Here is a 15,329-nt window from a genome sequence, read left to right as displayed (position 1 = left end):
TGGTTTAGCCCCATATCATTCTGGTGAATGGAAAAGTAGGCTGCACTGAACAATCCAAATTCATGGTTATAGTTTGCGAGAATCCCCTTGGTTAGGAAAATTGTGATCTTTCTTTCTGTCTCATAACTTCTCCGTACCAATTAACAGCAATTTTTAACAAGGATTTTGGCATTCCAAGTTCACCAGAACACCAAGACATCCAAATATAAGTTCACCACAATGCTTGGATTTGCAATCTGATTTCCTGATCCGATCAGTATTTAAACCTCAACAGTGAGAGATATTCAAGGCTTGTCCATGAGGTATCACTTCCCAAGAATTTTCTTCTCCCTGGTTTAGTAAAATATCCCCTCAGTTTCTGACCGGCAAAAACATCAAAAACTTTGCACCAAGGGTCAGCCACTGCAGAAACCGTTTTTCTCCAGCTTTGCATTCGATTTGAGAGTTCAGTCTTCAATTTGATGCAAGTATTCAGAATCCCTCTGAATTTCTCAAATGGTCTAAACCCCACCTAGACTTGAACAAAAATAACACAAGACAGCATTAAAACATGCGAAGAAACCAAGCAACCTTAATTTTGTTGTAAGCTTCAATGAAGTTTTCAAAGCCCATTTCTTGCTCCAGTGTCATTCGCAGCTCCTCCAATCTGCTGAAGACGCTGTCAAACTCGGCACTTTCACCTGCAACATCTTCCTCGCTGTCATCTATGCAAATTGCAAGAACAGAAAATCCTTTAGGAAGACCATTACAAAAAAAAAAACAGCCAGTCAAAACTACTGATCTAAAAACCATCAGGTCAGCTTTTCCCTCCCACACCATTGAAAATAGCCCAATTACTGCAGATGGCTTCATTTCGTGGGGATTATATTACAAAGCTTTGTAAATTTCAGCCATTATTATTTTGGCAATTAAGTGCAGTCCATGTGCTAACAGCTGTGAACGCTGGCACTGCTGGGGTGTCCTATATAGCAAGTCAAATGTCGGAGCTGGTTTCTTTGTTAGGAAAGGAATTGGGTTACCCAACAGTAAACATGAGGATTTAAGTCATCCGCGACCCCAAGAGACTGCTATTTCTTAGAAGAAATAGTTTGGAGGTATTTTTCAAAAACGATAGATAATTTTAATCAAGCAGGTTAAAGTAGCTTAATGTACAAAGAAAGGTACAGCACAGGAACAGGCCCTTCAGCCCTCCATGCCTGTACCGATCATGTTGCCCTGATGAACTAAAAAAAAACTTCTGCCCTTACTAGGTCCATATCCCTCTATTCCCTCCCTATTCATGGACCCAGCCAGATGCCTTTTAAATGTTGCTAATGTGCCTGTTTCCACCACCTCCTCTGGCAGCACATTCCAAGCACCCACCACTCTCTGTGTGAAAAACTTCCCCCGCACATCTTCCTTAAACTTTCCCCCTCATCTTGAACCTGTGCCCCCTTGTAATTGATACTTCCACCTGGGGAAAAGCCTCTGACTACCCATGCTGTCTATGCCTCTCATAATTGTGTAGACCTCTATCAGGTCTCCCCTCAGTCTCTGTCTTTCCAGTGAAAACAATCCTAGTTTATTCAACCTCTCCTCATAGCCAACACCCTCGAGAGCAGTCAACATCCTGGTGAACCTTCTTTGCATTCTCTCCAAAGCTTCCACATCCTTCTGGAGTGTGGCGACCAGAATTGCACACAATACTCCAAATGCAGCCTAACCAAGGTTTTATAAAGCTGCAACATGATTTCCCAACTCTTGTACTCAATGCCCCGGCTGATGAAGGCAAGCATGCTATATGCCTTCTTATTCATCTTGGCCACCTGTGTTGCCACTTTTAGGGAACTGTGGACCTGCACTCCCAGATCCCTCTGTATGTTAATGTTCCTAAGCATTTACAGTGTAATTCACACACAAATTTGATCCTCCAAAATCCATCACCTCGCATTTGTCCGGATTAAACTCCGTCTGCCATTTCTGTGCCCAAGTCTCCAGTCTATCTATATCCTGTTGTATTCTCTGGCAATCCCTCGCACTATCAGCAACTCCACCAATCTTCGTGTCATCCGCAAACTTACTAATCATACCACCCATATTTTCCTCCAGATCATGGCCTGGGCGGCACGGTAGCACAGTGGTTAGCACTGCTACTTCACAGCTCCAGGTATCTAGATTCGATTCCTGGCTTGGGCCACTGTTTTGTGGAGTTTGCACATTCTCCTCGTGTCTGCGTGGGTTTCCTCCGGGTGCTCCGGTTTCCTCCCACAGTCCAAAGATGTGCGGGTTAGGTTGATTGGCCACACTAAAATTGCCCCTTGGTGTCCTGAAATGCGTAGGTTAGAGGGATTAGCGGGTAAATATGTCGGGATATGGCGGTAGGGCCTGGGGGGGATTGTGGTCGGTGTAGACTTGATGGGCCGAATGGCCTCTTTCTGCACTGTAGGGTTTCTATGATATATTACAAACAATAGAGGTCCCCAGCACTAATCCCTGCGGAACACCACTAGTTACAGATCTCCATTCTGAAACACACTTTCTCCGCTACTCTGTCTTCTTTAACCAAGTAAGGAGTCTAACGACACCAGGTTAAAGTCCAACAGGTTTATTTGGTAGCAAACGCCACTAGCTTTTGGAGCGCTGCTCCTTCGTCAGGTGAGTGGGATCTCCCACTCACCTGACGAAGGAGCAGCGCTCCGAAAGCTAGTGGCGTTTGCTACCAAATAAACCTGTTGGAGTTTAACCTGGTGTTGTTAGACTCCTTACTGTGTTTACCCCAGTCCAACACCGGCATCTCCACATCATGACTTCTTTAACCAAGCCAGTTCTGAATCCATCTAGCCAGCCCACTCTGAATCCCATATGATTTTAGTTTAGTAACATTGACAGTGGCTCAATGTTTAGTAAAGTTCAATATGCAGACTGTCCGCAACAGGCCATATTAGGGATGCGTTCACATGCATGACTGCCTAATTCAGTGTAATGACTGTAACACTACATTCTGCACTCTCTCCTTTCCTTCTCTATGTAGGGTATGCTTTGTCTGTATAGCGTGCACGAAACAATGCTTTTCACTGTATACTAATACATTTGACAATAATAAATCAAATCAAAAGCCTGGTCAGGGTCAGGAAAGCTGCTTCTGTGACTAAGGCCAACTTTCTTCAGCTTTAAATGGGTAACTCTACTCCTTTCTTTGGGCAGAGTGCAGAGACTCCAGGAGAAAATTGAAATCACTGCCTAGAGGAGTTTAAGTCCACACCTAAACCAAACAACTTACCAAGTTAATCAATTCTCATACTTGGCTAAATTATCAGACTGCTTATCTGACATCCAGTACTGGATGGGTACAAATTTCCTCCAATTAAATATTGGGAAGTAATTGTTTTCAGTTAAGGCTCTGAACTCTGTTCCTCAGCAGGAGTTGGGACGTCTTGTTGAAGTTGTTCAAGACATTGATACGGCCACACTTGGAATACTGTGTGCAATTCTGGTCACCCTATTATAGAAAGGATATTATTAAACTAGAAAGAGTGCAGAAAAGATTTATTAGGACGTTACTGGGACTTGATGGATTGAGTTACAAGGAGAGGCTGGATGGACTGGGACTTTTTTCTCTGGAGCGTAGGAGGCTGAGGGGTGATCTTATAGAGGTCTATAAAATAAATGAGGGGCACAGATCAGCGAGATAGTCAATATCTTTTCCTAAGGTAGGGGAGTCTAAAACTAGAGGGCATAGGTTTAAGGTGAGAGGGGAGAGATACAAAAGTGTCCAGAGGGGCAATTTTTTCCACACAGAGGGTGGTGAGTGCCTGGAACAAGCTGCCAGAGGTAGTAGTAGAGGTGGGTACAATTTTGTCTTTTAAAAAGCATTTAGATAGTTACATGGGTACGATGGGCATAGAGGGATATGGGCCAAATGCGGGCAATTGGGATTAGTTTAGAGGTTTTAAAAAAAAAAGGGCGGCATGGACAAGTTGGGCCGAAAAGCCCGTTTCCATGCTGTAAACCTCTATGACTCTATTCTGACACCATCCCCACTCCCTGGCACCAGTCTGAGATTAAGTTAGTCTGGTTCCAACCTTGGTGTCACATTTAATCCCGAGTCAGCTTGAGACCTCATATTCATGCCATTGTTTTTCCACCTCCATAACATAGCCTGACTTCATCTCTTGTTTCAGCTCATCTGCTGCTGAAACCCTCATAAGTTTGCTGCCTCTGGCCAACTTTTCCAAAGCATTCTTATCTGGTCTCCCACATTCTACCCTAAGTAAACCTGAAATCATGCAAAACCCAGGCTGCCCAGTGTATTAAATGGCAGCAAGACCCACTCCCCTATCATTCCCAAGATTGCTGACCTATGCTGACAGGTCAAGCCCAATCCATCACGCAAACCAGCCTCCCATCCATTGACTTTGTCCACATTTCCCGCTGCCTCGGGAAAGCAGCCAGCATAATTAAGAACTCCACGCACCCCGGACATTCTCTCTTCCACCTTCTTCTTTTGGGAAAAAAATACAAAAGTCTGAGGTCACGTACTAACCGACTCAAGAACAGCTTCCTCCCTGCTGCTGTCAGACTTTTGAATGGATTTACCTTGCATTAAGTTGATCTTTTTCTACACCCTAGCTATGACTGTAATAGTACATTCTGCGCTCTCTCCTTTCCTTCTCTATGAAAGGAATGTTTTGTCTGTATGGCGCGCAAGAAACAATACTTTTTACTGTATGCTAATACATGTGACAATAATAAATCAAATCAAAATCAACGCCTGGATTTTAAAATTCTCATCCTTGCTTTCAAATCCCTTCACATCCCTCCCTAATGCTGTAATCTCCTCCAGTCCCATAACCCTCTAAGATGTACACACTCATCTAGTTCTGGCTTCTTGACTATCTCTGATTCCAGAGCTTTGGGCCAAGGCAACTAGGCCTTCAGTTGCCTTGGCCCAAAGCTCTGAAATTCTCCCCCTACACCCCTCTGCCTCTCTCCCTCACCTTCCTCCTTTTAGGCAATCCTTAAAACATACTCTATGATCAAGTTCTGGGTCTTCTGACCACATATCTCACGTGGCTGTGTCGTATTTTGTTGTAAAATGTCTCCTTCGATTGATTTATTATGTTAAAGGTGCTACATAAATAAGTCACTGCTGTAGATCTGGGCTCACCAGCTTCAGTAATCGACAAATAGCAACATTACCATTGCTCACAGTATTTTAAACACCTGTATCATATCTCATCTTGCACATTTCTCCAATTAAAGCATTTCAATCCTCTTGCCATAATTTAGAATACTTAATTTTCAACTCTGAATCTGTTCTTTATGTATTCTCAACCTAGAGTTGCGTCCAATATGTAAAATACAGCCTCATCCAAGATCAATTTCTAAAGTATTCAGCAGAAGAGGAAGCAAAGGGAGAGGGGATTTGCTTCTGCAGCAAATTATGCTGGTCTGCAATGCACGGCCTAAAACTGTGGGAGTAACTTTCAAAAGGGAATTTGAACACTTGGATGGCAGAAAACTGGGGACATCCTAAGAGAAGTCAGGAAAAGAACAAAGTAAGTGGCACTTTGAATTTCAAGTTCTGAGCTACACAGAAAGTCTGTGAGAACTGGGAATGTTGGCAGTTTAAGAAAATAACACTCATGAGAAATCCAATTGGGATATTCAAGATCCTCAGGAGGATAATTAACTCAAATAACGCTTGACGTAATTACAAAATTAAACCAATATGCGCAAACTCCAGCTCAGAAAAATAGAAACTTGGAAGACAGGAGCAGGGATAGGCTATTCAGTACAAGCCTGATCCGCTGCCATTCATTATGATCATGGCTAATCATCCAACTCAGTAACCTGTTCCCACTTTCCTCCCCATATCCTTTGATTGCTTTAACCCCAAGAGTTTTACTTCACTCATTTTTGAAAACATACCATGCTTTGTGTTAGCATATTCCACAGGCGGACCACACTCTGGATGAAGAAAGTTCTCATCTCAGTCCGAAATGGTTTACCCTGTTACCCTTACACTGTGACCTCCCCCCACCTACCGCTGGTCAGTGGGTGGGGGCGGGGGGCAGAGTGTACCAAGGCAGGAGAGCTGGGAGATAAGCTGTCGCAGTCCTACCACATTGAGTGAACATGCCTACGTGATATCACAACCAGATGATCGATGGGTGAGTATTTCTCTCTTCTCGGTTTTCTATCTCATGAGATTGAAGTTGAGGCAGGAAGAAAAAAAAAGAGATGAGTAAAATTAAAAACAAGTTGAAAATATAATTAAATAAAATAGGGATGCAGGGTTAGGCAGTGTGTTGTAGCCACAGCTTGTGGGAGCTTCGGCACAGAGGGATCTTATGCACAAATTGCAGCAAGTTAGTATGCAAGAAATAAGGAAGGTAAATGGAATTTTGGCATTCTTTGCTAATGGAATAGAGTACAAAAAAAGAGAAGTGCTGCTGCAACCGTATGGGGCATTGGTGAGACTGCATCTGGAGTACTGCGTACAGTTTTGATTCCCTTACTTGAGGAGGATGTAAACGCATTCGAGGCGGTTCAGAGAAGGTTCACTGGATTCATTCCAGGGATGAAGGACTTGTCTTACGAAGAAAGATTGAACAGTTTATGTTCTATACTCACTGGAGTTTAGATGAATGAGAGGAGATCTAATTGAAGTATACAAGATGCTGAAGGGGATTGACAGGGTAGACATAGAGCGGATGTTTCCCCTTGTTGGACATTCTTGAACAGGAGGCCATCGTTGTAGACTGAGGGTCGGCAGATTTAAAACAAATGAGGAGGAATTACTTCACTCAAAGCGCATTGAATCCATGGAATTCTCTACCCCAGAGTGCAGTGGATGCAGAACACTGAACAAATTTGAGGAAATAGATAGGTGTTTAATTAGTAGAGGGATGAAGGATTATGGGGAGCAGACAGGAAGATGAGGCTGTGATGAGATCAATCACGGTCATGTTGAATGGCAATGCACACTTGAGGGGCTGAATTGCTTACACATAGAATCATAGCACAGAAGAGGCCCTTCAGCCCATTGAGTCCGCACAGACACATTAGAAACACCTAAACTCTCACCTAATCCCATCTGCCAGCACTTGACCCATGGCACATCATAACATTCAGGGCTAAGTGCTCATCCAAATACTTTTTAAAGGATGTGAGGCTGCCCACCTCCATCAATCTCCCAGGCAGCGCATTCCAGACCATCACCACCCTCTGAGTAAAAAACGTTTTCCCTCATATCCCCCCTGAATAAACCTCCTGCCCTTCACCTTGAACCTATGTCCCCTTGTGACTGACCCTTCAACTCAGGGGAACAGCTGCTCCTTATCCACTGTCCCTCATAATCTTGTACACCTTGATCACGTAGCCCGTCAGTCTTCTCTGCTCCAACGAAAACAACCCAAGCCTACCCAACCTTTCTTGATAACTTAAATGTTCCATCCCAGGCAGCATCCTGGTGAATCTCCTCTGCACCCTCTCCAGTGCAATCACATCCTTCCGACAATGTGGTGACCAGAACTGCACACAGTATTCTAGCTGTGGCCTCAGCAAAGTTCTATACAACTCCAACATGACTTTCTGCCTTTGTAATCTCTGCCTCGATTGATAAAGGCAAGTGTCCCATATGCCTTTTTCACCACTCTACTAACATGCCCTTCCGTTTTCAGAGGTATGTGAACAAACACGCCAAGGTCCCTTCGTTCCACTGAACTTCCGAGTGTCCTACCATTCATTGAGTACTTTCTTGTCAAATTACTCCTTACAAAATGTATCACCTCACACTTTCCAGGGTTAAATTCCATCTGCCACTTATCTGCCCATTTGACCATTCCGTCTATAGGTTCTTGTAGCTCAAACACTCCACCTCACTGTTAACCACCCGTCCAATCTTTGTGTCATCCGCAAATTTACTAATCCTATCCCCACATAGTCATCAATGTCATTTATATAAATGACGAATAATAGGGGGCCTAACGCCACTGGACATTGATTCCAGTCACTAAAGCAGCCTTCTGTCATCACCCACTGTCTCCTACAACTGAGCCAATTTTGAATCCATTTTATCAAAATTACCCTGTGTCCCATCTGAATTTATCTTTACAAGTCTCCCATGTGGGACCTTGTCAAAGGCTTTGCTGAAATTCATATAAACTACATCGACTGCACTACCCTCGTCTATACACCGGTCCCCTCCTCAAAAAATTCAATCAAAATTTGTTAGGCATGACCTCCCTCTGATGAAGCCGTGCTGACTTTCCCTGATCAAGCTTTGCCTGTCCAAGTGGAGATAAATGCTCTGCTTTAGAGATTTCTCCAATCGTCTCCCTACCACTGACGTAAAACATACTGGTCTGTAGTTCCCTGGTTTATCTCTACAACCCTTCTTAAAGAGCAGAACTACATTAGCTGCTCTCCAGTCATCTGGCACCTCCTCCCTGGCCAGAGAGGAATTGAAAATTTGGGTCAGAGCCCCTGCAATCTCCTCCTTTGCCTCCCACAGCAGCCTAGGGCAAAATTCATCTGGACCTGGAGATTTATCCAATTAAGGCTGCCAACACCTCCAATATCTTGTCCTTCCCTCGATCAATTTGCTCAAGAACTTCATAGTCTCCCGCCCTGAATTGCATAGCATCGTCCTCATTCTTTTGGGCGAAGACAGATGCATTTATTCAACACTCTACCAATGTCATCTGGCTCCACCCACAGATAGCCCCCTTGGTCCCTAATGGTCCCTACTCTTTCCCTGGCTATCCTCTTCCCACCGATATGCTTATAGAATATCTTGGAATTTTCCCTACTTTTACCAGCCAGAGCTTTCACATACCCCCATTTGTATTTCTAATTGCTTTATTAAGTGCTACCCTGCATTTTCTATACCTCGCTAATGCCTCCACTAATTTGCTCCCCTTGTACTTTTTTTAAAAGCCTTTTTTTTCCCCTTCTCATTGTATCCTGAATATCTCTGGTCATCCGTGGTTCTCTGGGCTTGTTATTCCTTCCTACCCATCGCCCTAGAGGGAACATGCTGGGCTCGCACCCTCCCCATTTCCTTTTTGAATGCCTCCCCTTCCACTGCTCTTCTGTAGATTTTCCCATTAGTAGTAGCTGTTGCCAGTCTACCTTGGCCAGATCCTGTCTTATTTTACTAAAATTTGCTCTCCCCAATCCAAAACATTTTTTTGGCAGCTTGTCTATTTCCTTGTCCATAACAAACTTAAATTGTACCATGTTGTGATCGCCAACACTAAAATGCTCCCCCCACCACCACTTCACCATCTATCCGGCTTCATTCTCCAGAATCAGGTCCAGCACAGCTCCCTCCCTTGTTCGACCCGCCACACATTGATTTCAAAAGTTCTTCGATGCACATTTCAAGAAATCTACTCCATCCAAGCCCTTAACACTATGTATATCGCAGTTAATGTTGGGAAAGTTGAAATCACCTAATATAATAACCCTAGTGTTATTGTTTTTACACATCTGCTCCCTGTTCTTATTTTCTTATGTTCTCTGGGATGTAGTTTATCAAGCCCTGGGGATGGTAAACCCAACTGTCTAGGCAGGTAGAGTCAAGATGAAGAGAGCAGAGAACTGGATAGATATTCAGCGGAAAGAAAAGGTTATGTAACTACTGCAACTCATGGCCTTTTTCTCACATTGGGACGAGTCAGATGGATTGCAATGCTTTGAACCTATACATTGCTACATGCCTGGCAGGTAACACTGAGATACAGTTTCTGTATTTATGCAATTTCAAAATTATCCATCATACTCATGCACTTCCTTTCGGATCCTACAAAAGAAAACTGCCACCATCATGACACATACTTAGTCATTTCACATGTGTGATCAATTCCAGTGTGAAAATAATTAAATCCAGAATTGTGCATTGCGTTTGGCTGGATTGCTTTTCAGAACATCAAGACTGGAAGTAACATGGAAGCCAGGCAAAGTAGGGACAGATATTCTGAAATCAGCTGCTATTGTTCAGGTGCTAGATTTATTTAGCTTCATTTCACACCTTGCCACGGTGGGGATGTACAATGGACGAGTCCAGCACCATCACCACTGCCTCACCATATCCCAGATTCTCATTTTGACCCTGTATAGCTCCAAAGCATTCTCCTCTAGAGTCTTATGCAATGTTACTGGTATGTTGGCCTTGTTATATGAAACAACTATACAATGATTAGTGGAACCCAAATATTCACCCAAATTACTTTCAGATGAGGCAGAACAAGCTCCATCTTCCTGTTCAGATGCCACAATTTTAAAAACAGTAGGGAGCTTTTCCCTACATCCGACCCAGCAATCCTCCCAGAACTATTACCATTTTTTAAAAACTGATTAACTTGTCATTCCCTTGCTGTTCGTAGGACCTCATGACTTGCAAACTGGCTGTCATATCAACTGATTTAACAAGTGAATTCCCAAGAATGCAATCCATTGGTTCTAAACAAAAGACATTTTGGAAAGTCATAAGGACTAGATGAGAAGCTAAGTAAGTTTTCTAACTCTTTCTTTATCACTAACCAGTTTCAGAGGAATGATGTAAAATATGTTTCATATAGAACCTATCGCCAGTTCTCCATATCACCTCTTCGAAGCTATCAGTCATTACTGTTTCATTTCCATCACTCCCTTCCAGTTACTGCTTCTTGGCCCTGGGTGTCTGGCATGTCCATGATCACTTCCAGAAAGTTTCTTTCCAACTATTCTGGAGTTGGAGGATGAAAGCAGTTGCTTGTTTGCCAATTTGGCAGCCTCTTTACTATTATATTGTCTATATTTCCCTCTGCTATGCTCACCTTTATTTTGATAGCTGCTGAGTCCTGTCTGGTCAATAACGTGAACTCTCTAACTAACTTACCTGCTCTATCCTTTCGAAACATGCTATACCATCCTAGCTTCACCTCTCGTCCATCTTCGCTTTGCGGCCATGAGTCTGTAATGTCAATAACGCCAATATTTTCACTAGCTGCAAATGTTTCTAATTTTAAAGGTTCATTCTAAACATGTTAGTATGAATATTCCACCACAGCCTTCAACACTTTTCTAGTTAGGAATATAAGAACAGGACTTGGCCATTCAGCTTCTCGAGCCTGTAGTGGCATTTAAGCTCTGAATTAATCTTTTTATATTTTTTATATTTAGTCAATTCATTCCCAGGACATGAAGTCCTCTTTACTGACCAGCCATTTTTGAAAAATATTATCACCTTTACCATTAAAACTATGAGAGAAAGTCATTTTATTTTTTTAAACACACCCATGCATTTGTTTGTTCATTTTATTATGGTTCTTCTTGTTCACTTACTTGCTCATTCTTCCCCCACTGTCGAACCAGACAGCTTTAAGAATGTGAATGGCAAGCCTGGGGTTGAAATAAGAGGGATTGAGGAACCGCTGACAGGCATGGTGGATGATGCCAGGATACTTTGCAACCTTTGGTCTGAATTTACCCTTCATAAAGATGCACAAATACCTGCACAAGATCTCACAAGCAATTCACTCCTCGATTAGTTCAGTCCTTTCTTCTTCCCCTCTCTTTCGCAAAGGTGCTGGCTCTTGCCAGACATGTCAGCTTTTCGTTTTCCCATTTAACAGACTATGGTGAATTGAAAATGGGGAGCGAGGACAGCATTGTGTCAGAGCCAACTCCTGCTCTCAACTGATACGCATTTTCCAGCATAGGTCACGGAATATCAGTCACATTTGTATTGTTTTTCTTCCCCACTTTCTAACCCAGGGACACCAAAGTGTAGCACTGTAGTTGTAGCCGAGCTCAACTAATTAGAGTCAAAGAACAGTACAGCACAGCAACAGGCCCTTCGGCCCACCAAGCCTGCGCCGACACATGATGCCTTTCCAAACTAAAGAGCTTTTGCCTCTACGCCATCTGTATCCTTGTATTCCCTGCCTATTCATGTATCTGTCAAGATGACTCTTAAATATAGCTATTGTACTTGCTTCTACCACCCCCTCTGGCAGCATATTCCAGGGCAATTACCACCCTCTATGTAAAAACCTTGCCTCTCATCTCCTTTAAACTTTCCCCCTTTTACCTGTGTCCCCTAGTAATTGACATCTCTATCCTGGGGAAAAAGACTCTGACTATCCATTCTGTGTTATATGACTCTGTACCAAACTGCAAGTGGAGTTATCCACCAAGCCATCAGACCGAGTATCTGTAATCACAATCTCATAGTTAAACCAAAAAGGTCCATTTTAGGGACCTTCTGACAATTTACCAGCCAACTAATGGGAAGTGTAAGTTCTTGGGGACTGGGTACTTGACACTAAGTTCCAAAGAAGACGATGTTTAATTTGGTGTGGTGATTGAGGATGGACAGCAGGAATGGTAACTTGATGGTTTGGACGGCTAAACACCATTAAATTCCCTGACCAAATCATCATTCCCTCAGCTTCTATTGCAGCAAACTGCACCAATTCCTCAGGGGTTAGTTGCTTCGTTAAGTGGTATCTTTGCACCCAAATGGTGAAAGTATGCATTCCATGTTAGTTAAACAGATACTCTTATGTTGTGGATTTCCCACTTGTTTGAGATGTCAGACACCCAACTGACCAAAATAAACATCTTATAACCATCAGCAGCTGCAATCTTACAACTCTCTACTTCTTACTTCTGAGTCTACAAGAACATCGCTTGCTGAGTTCCATTTCTTACTTTCGACACCTGCACCATCATCCCACAATTGCATCTCTTCATTTATCAGGAGTAAGTGAACGGGAGTAAGCCATTCAGCTAGATCATGGCAGATCTGTATCTCAACTCAATTCACCTGCTTGTGTTCAATAACCCTTGACCTTATGAACTCTCAAAATTCCATTCACATCAGATGCAAAACTGTCAATTGACTCGAAATCCGCAGCTTTTTGGGTGAAAGGGTGCTTCCCGATTTCACTCCTAAATTATCTAGTCCAATTTTAAAAATAAACCTCCTTGTTGTGGCTATCCCCGCTGGATGACTTTTCTTTCATAGGAGGTGAGCATCGCTGACGAATCCAGAATGTGTCAGCCATCCATAACTGCCCTTGAGAAGGTGGTAATGAGCCACCTTCAGGAACCACCATAGTCCATGAGGTGTAGGTACACCCACAGTACTGCTAGGGAGTGCCATCTTTTTGGTCCAGCGACAGCGGAGGAATAGCAAATTCCTTAATCATTTTAAATACCTCAATCAGACCAACTTTTAAACTCAATACAACCTCATGCAAGCTGGTCTCAAATTTAACCCTTTAAACACCAGAATCAATCTCCAAAGATGTGCAAGTTAGGTGGATTAGCCATGCTAAATTGCCCCTTAGTGTCCCAAGATGTGTAGGTCAGGGGGATTTGCGGGATAAATACTTGGTGTTATGGGGAACAGGTCTGGATGGGATTGCCCCTTAGTGTCAGGGGGATTATGTGGGGTTACAGGGATATGGCCTTGGTGGGATTATTGTCGGTGCAGACTCGATGGGCCAAATGGCCTCCTTCTACACTGTACGGATTCTATGGTTCTATGAATCTGGTCAACCTGCACTACACCAACATGCGCCCACCTCTCCACAAGGCCAATACATCCTTGCCAAGGTTCAATGCCCAAAACTGAATGCAGTGCTCTGAATGGGGTCTGACCAAGGCTTCATATAACTGAAGCATCACTGATTCACCTTTGAATTCCAATTCCCTGAGAATAAAATCCAAAATTCTGTTAGCTATCCTTACTTCTTTCAACACTCAGGATCTGGTGTTATACCATCTTTGTTTATTTAACTCCATGCTCACCATTCAGGCATGGTGATAGCACTCCTTATTGCAGGTCAGTGCTGGTTACTCAACTTTCCCTTTGAAGTTCTCTGATCACCTCTTCTTCCTCGCTTGGTGGCTATGAGTGCTTGCCTCTTATACATGCATTAGGGTGGCCAGCAAGTGCCAGTGATCCCTTTGACCAATGGAGACCACCATGCCAAGCCGAATCCCACACTTTTCATCATTTACAGTTCCAACAGGAGTCACTCACATTCAGGCAGGGAATGGTATGGGTGCATCTGGCGCATTGTACGTTCCCACAGCCTGAGGTAACCACCATCATGGCCGAGGTCAGCAAATCCGGAAGGATTGCTGATTAAATTTGAGACCTCTGGGGTCAGTGCCAGGTCACATAGTCCATTTGTTCAATGAACCACCACTGATGCTCATTAAGCTAATGCTGATGTCCTCTTCAAAATTCTAACATGCATGGTCACCCTATTACAGCACAGTGAAAATTCTTAGAATGTAAAGCTCCAAGTTACATGAACCCTCAATGTTCAACATTAGGGGCAGCACAGTGGTTAGCACTGCTGCCTCACAGCACCAGGGACCCGGGTTCAATTCCCGGCTTGGGTCATTGTGCAAACTCCACACATCCACACGGAGAGTTTCCTCTGGGTGCTCCGGTTTCCTCCCACAGTCCGAAAGACGTGCTGGTTAGATGCATTGGCCATGCTAAATTCTCCCTCAGTGTACCTGAACAGGTGCCGGAGTGTGGCGACTAGGGGATTTTCATAGTACCTTCTTTGCAGTGTTAATGTAAGCCTACTTGACTAATAAATAAATTTTACTTTACTTTTAAGCTACAGTAGACCATCACATTTTTGACCAAGTGCGTCCAACATGTTCTATGATCTGGTTTACAACAATGGATTCAATATCTACATATATAATTACAGCAAGTGATATGGTGCAAGGCAGAATTGTGTGACTGCACAACTCTTTGCACATTGCATAGTTCTTTGTACAATTAACAACTGTAGTAACTACAATTTGTTGCAAAAAGTCCCAAAGATAATGGAAATGTCACTTTTTATACAGAGCAGAATGACAACAAATTATTTGATGTGACAAATCACTTGCCCCAATTATAAGTCATTGATTTCTTTACCACCATCTTATCAGCATTGTGTATAACATTATAAAATCACCAACATTCAGTTAAATAAATCATCAGCACTACCCTACGTATACTATCTAAAACTGCACTCACAAACACTACATAATAGTGTAATCATCAAGAATACAGCATATATAACCTGAATGCCACTCTTCATGAATTCCACTTTGGTCACTGCTGCTTGCTGGATTTTCATCATCTTCCCCCTCTGCTCCATTCACTGAGGATTCTGCATTATAGACACTTTCTTCGGGAGGGCTTGAATTGGAAGCCACCTCCTCCTCCTCTTCTTCACTGAACTCTTCACTGCGCTGCTCCTGCAGCAGACGTTCCATCGATGCCTGAAGCTCCTGCAAGTCATCTGCATCACCCTCTCCAAATATACTGCAACACA

The 15,329-nt window shown here is 43.2% G+C and overlaps 1 protein-coding gene across 4 annotated transcripts in view; it reads right to left on the bottom strand.

Moving 5' to 3' along the window:
• The window catches only part of nek1 (NIMA-related kinase 1), a 159,887-nt gene that overhangs the window by 16,033 nt on the left and 128,525 nt on the right, over positions 1-15,329 (bottom strand). For all 4 annotated transcript variants that reach the window (XM_078215147.1, XM_078215149.1, XM_078215148.1 and 1 more), the window contains 2 exons: positions 15,075-15,319; positions 571-704 (listed from right to left, as the gene is read on the bottom strand). In XM_078215147.1, the coding sequence (XP_078071273.1) occupies positions 571-704; positions 15,075-15,319 (379 nt within the window). The remainder of the gene's footprint in view (positions 1-570; positions 705-15,074; positions 15,320-15,329) is intronic.

The sequence above is a fragment of the Mustelus asterias genome, chromosome 6 (assembly GCF_964213995.1).
Source record: "Mustelus asterias chromosome 6, sMusAst1.hap1.1, whole genome shotgun sequence".
Taxonomy (NCBI): domain Eukaryota; kingdom Metazoa; phylum Chordata; class Chondrichthyes; order Carcharhiniformes; family Triakidae; genus Mustelus; species Mustelus asterias.
The sequence above is the reverse complement of the archived record's forward strand: the minus strand, read 5'-3'. Positions and strand labels throughout refer to the sequence as shown.